The sequence below is a fragment of the Halichoeres trimaculatus genome, unplaced genomic scaffold (assembly GCF_033239565.1).
Source record: "Halichoeres trimaculatus isolate MK-OKI-2021-1 unplaced genomic scaffold, fHalTri1.1 fHalTri1_scaffold_19, whole genome shotgun sequence".
NCBI classification, from domain to species: domain Eukaryota; kingdom Metazoa; phylum Chordata; class Actinopteri; order Labriformes; family Labridae; genus Halichoeres; species Halichoeres trimaculatus.
In genome coordinates, this window is record NW_027437197.1 from 17,753,884 (window position 1) to 17,757,839 (window position 3,956).

Below are 3,956 nucleotides of genomic sequence, written 5' to 3' on the forward strand. Positions count from 1 at the left end.
TCACAGTTTTATCTTCCTCCCTATTCACGATTAAAATTGTGATAAATAAGGTTTTGGCTCTTGATTACAATGGCTTGATTTAGACTTCCCCCCTCACACACACCCACCAAAGTAATGGCTTTCAAAGCGCGGACAAAAGCGGCCTTTAGAGGATACCTTACACTTCACCTGGGCTGCAGGAGGAAAAAAGAAAGATAACAATCTTGTTCATCTCATCAAGAACTACAGCCGCTTTTCCCTTCCGTTTCATCCGAATACGCTTTATTGTAGTCCTTTTTTTGCTCAACAGGTGAACAGTAGCAATAGGCTGAAGTACAGAACGGAGGTTAAAGAAAACACAAAACATACAAATCTCATAAGAGTTAGTTAAAAATGTTTTTTTTTCTGTTGCACATGATACGAGGAGTGGGAGTGAGGCATCAATATGAGATCTTTGAGTAAACTTCCATGTGCATTTTGAATCAAACCTTTTCACTGTTTGCAAGAGGGGAGAAGAAAAAAGTTGCAATGCACAGGAAATGACCTTCAAAATAAATTACATCTTCTACGTTTCATGTGCAAATGTCACAGAACTAGTCGTGTCCTTTTTAAAATTGTCCGGGTCACCATAGATCCACTAAACAATAAATATTACAGACACCTATAAAACGGTTTAAAAACTCAAAATATACACCGGATTTCTAGTGAAATTCGTAGGTCTGCTGGCCCTAGATCTCAAACACTAAGCCTATAACGGCAAATAAACTAGAGTCATTTTTATCTGTACACATTTACAGTCAGTGGAGAGGGCAGAAATGTTGTGACAATCCTCCTTGATCCGTGAATAATAACCCATTGAGGAGGAGATGTGGTGATCCTGTGATTGCTGCGTGTGCTGCCCTTCAGTCCAACAGGTTATGTCAAGCAGGTGCAACTTGCAAAAAGATATAAATGGAATAGGGTACCTTTGCAAAAAATGTTTTCACACAGAAGGGCAAGCTGCTCTTCCTCCTTTGAGTCTTTTCCTCAGAGCTGATAGCTGAGGAATAATAGATTAGAGAGTTCTCTAAATAAGCATTACCTTAGATAAAGGCAGTAATCAATATACACACACATGTGATATCTGAGACGACGAGCACTTCATCACATGTACAAGTTTGTGCATGCATAATAAAACTCTTGCATGAATAGCTTTTTTGTTTGTCTTTTCACATTGTGTTTTCTTTCAGGAGTCCAATCTGGGCCTATCATAACGCTGCAGCATACGCAGGGTACGGTTCAAGCTGAGGTTTGCCCATCCCGGGCAGCAGGATGTATGCTAAGGGCGGCTGGAGTCCCGCAGAGGGCCAGCCCGTACAGTTACAAGGAATCATGTAGCCTGGATTTCCAGGAGACGGGTGCGAGTGAGTGTGGGTGTGCGTCCCGCCACCTACACTGCCAGTCCCGGTGGTGAAAGCCGTGGCGCCTCCAGGAGGGTAACCCAACGGAGACGCGTATGGAAACGAAGGCGGGGAAAGCTCGGTCATCTTTGATCCCAGGTCGAAAAAGGAGTATGGGTTCGTGGACATGGATGGGTTGAAGAAAACCCTCGCTGCAGCGGCCGCCGCAGCCGCTGCAGCCTTGTCCGGGTTCCCAAGCATTGACTCGGTAAGAACTCCGGAGGAAAGGCCGCTGACTTTGAGCGCGTCGTGCTCCCCGAGGTTATAGGGCACCGGGAAGGAAAACTTATCTTTCTTCATGAGAGTCTTGGGCTTCCGCCTCGGTCTGTATTTATAGTCTGGGTGTTCCTTCATGTGCATGGCGCGCAGCCGTTTGGCTTCGTCGATGAATGGCCTCTTCTCAGACTCGGTGAGAAGTTTCCACTCCGCTCCCAGTCTCTTGCTGATCTCGGAGTTGTGCATTTTGGGGTTCTCTTGAGCCATTTTTCTGCGCTGGGCTCTGGACCAGACCATGAAGGCGTTCATTGGGCGTTTTACGTGATCCATGGGTTTAGACATGTTGGCACAAACTCTAAGCGGAAAAATCAGAAATATAACAAAATAAGCTTAAATCATGACAGATGTACTCACAATTGTCCTTTTAAAGTCTTACATTACAGTTATTCTCATAAAAGATTCACAACAGCAGCATCTCATGCTTTAGTCACTTACTTGAGACTTTAATTCTTCATCCCACCGCTGATTATCTTCCGTAAAGTATAAATGGCAGCGTCCTTACGAGTGCGCAACTTTATGTTTTCTGCTCCATGATGGCATCCATCAGTGATACGCCTTTAGCAAAGAAGAGGAGGAGGAAGGAAGAAGAAGAAAAAAGCCGCTGTCTTGTTTTCCTCCTGTCGCCTGAGACTGTCAACCACCACTCAGCAGCAGCAGCATTTACGCAAGTGGATGATAACTCCCGCTTGCCCCATGTGAAATACAGGCTTGTGTGGCAGGTAGTGAAAGTGCCGCTGGCGCATGCGCAGTTGCAGTCGGAAAAGCGCGCAGACGGCTGCCGAGCGATGTTTGGAAGAAAAAAAAAATCCCACCCTGTTTGAAGAGGAGACGCAGCTCGTATTATATATCTTTATTTATGCTATGATTTTTCATTCTTCATATATCAGAGAAATGACCTCGGAGTTGTTTGGCCTCATTAGTCTCACATTCTGGTTTAGATTTATTCTGAAGAGCAGCTGCCATAGCAGGATTGTTTAGCTCAATTAAAATAATTAACTCATAGTTTGACTAAGGATACACCTGAAATACCTGCCTCTCATCAGCACACTGACAGGTTTGATGACAGCTGCAGCAGATATGTGAAAAGAAAGTTACTGTATTGTTGAACTTCAGTTTTAACTTCCATCTAAAAGCTAACGTGCATAACTTTGCACGCACGCGCACGCTCCCTCTGTTTCCCTCTGTGGATGTTTACTAATCACCTCTTCCTCTCACCTTGTTTCTCTCATTTGTTTCATTTACAATCAAAGCAGCTTGAATGCGCCCGTGTCACCCACTTTCTCACACCGGTGGCTCCCCCTCCTCTCCCCTTGGGTGTCTCTACCATTAAAAAGTAATGTGTAACAGACGACAAGAGAGGTAAAAGGACGTCTTCTTTAATTTCTGATATTGTTGCATTTGTCCGTAAATGCGCAGAATGCCGAGGAGGTCTGAAGTGTTTCTAATCGCGCGCGGTGAAATTAATTACTTTCTTGAAATCCCTTCTTTTCACTTTCACTTCAAACGACTTTCCCAAGGGCAGCGAGTCGACAACTGAAATTAGGTTGTCGAGTATTCAACCAAGCAATTACAGTTATCTGCGGGACTTGTTGAGTAAATTGTAGGTTTAAGTGGTTTGTTCTCGCACCTTCTATCCGTTGTGCGTAATTATATATGTACATAAAAAGGAAATTGAGAAGGGAGGTATCGAACAATATTATAAATGACAAATTAGGATGAAGGTCGAGCGTTTAAATCACGACACAAATGGATGTCAAATTCAATTCAGTGTGCTGTTGTTCTGTTTTTTAACGGTTTAAGCTTATCTGACGCAGTCTACATAATAAACAAAGCGGACTTTTTATGTTATTATTACTGTTGTTATAAAATTAAAAAAATACAGGGATAATATTTTTTTGTATAGCTTAATAATTTCCCGGCTCGTGAAAGACTTGATGAAAGTTGATGACGTTCACTCATCGGGACGTGTGGCGCATTTTTAAAACCTTTTCAGCCTACCTGCACGTGAGCCTGAGGTTGTTTAAATATCACGTTAAGGAGGATTAAGTTTGTGTTTTATTGCCTCTCAGTGAGGCTTCGCTCTGTTTTTTTTCCCTTTTTGTCTCGAGTAGAGAAACCTGACAAGGTGACGATGATACGCGCGCCAGGAGGACCAGCTGAGAGACAAACCTGCAGCCTCCAAACTGAGGAGCAGCATCTCTCAACAGCAGCGCGCGCTCCTTTTGTCGGCTTGTCAGTCACCTCGAGAGCATTACTCCCAAG

At 43.7% G+C, this 3,956-nt stretch overlaps 1 protein-coding gene across 1 annotated transcript; it reads right to left on the minus strand.

Moving 5' to 3' along the window:
* Window positions 1-222: 222 nt before the first annotated feature.
* sox21b (SRY-box transcription factor 21b) lies at window positions 223-3,352 on the minus strand. The gene is made up of 2 exons (XM_074695610.1): window positions 2,130-3,352; window positions 223-1,989 (listed from the first exon to the last, which is right to left on the minus strand). Exon 2 carries the CDS (start codon window positions 1,974-1,976, stop codon window positions 1,227-1,229), a length of 750 nt encoding a protein of 249 aa, XP_074551711.1. The 5' UTR covers window positions 1,977-1,989; window positions 2,130-3,352; the 3' UTR covers window positions 223-1,226.
* Between the last annotated feature and the right edge of the window lie 604 nt (window positions 3,353-3,956).

Bases quoted from the DNA above. Each gene is read 5' to 3' on its own strand.
- sox21b (XM_074695610.1), bottom strand. From the start codon at position 1,976: ATGTCTAAACCCATGGATCACGTAAAACGCCCAATGAACGCCTTCATG.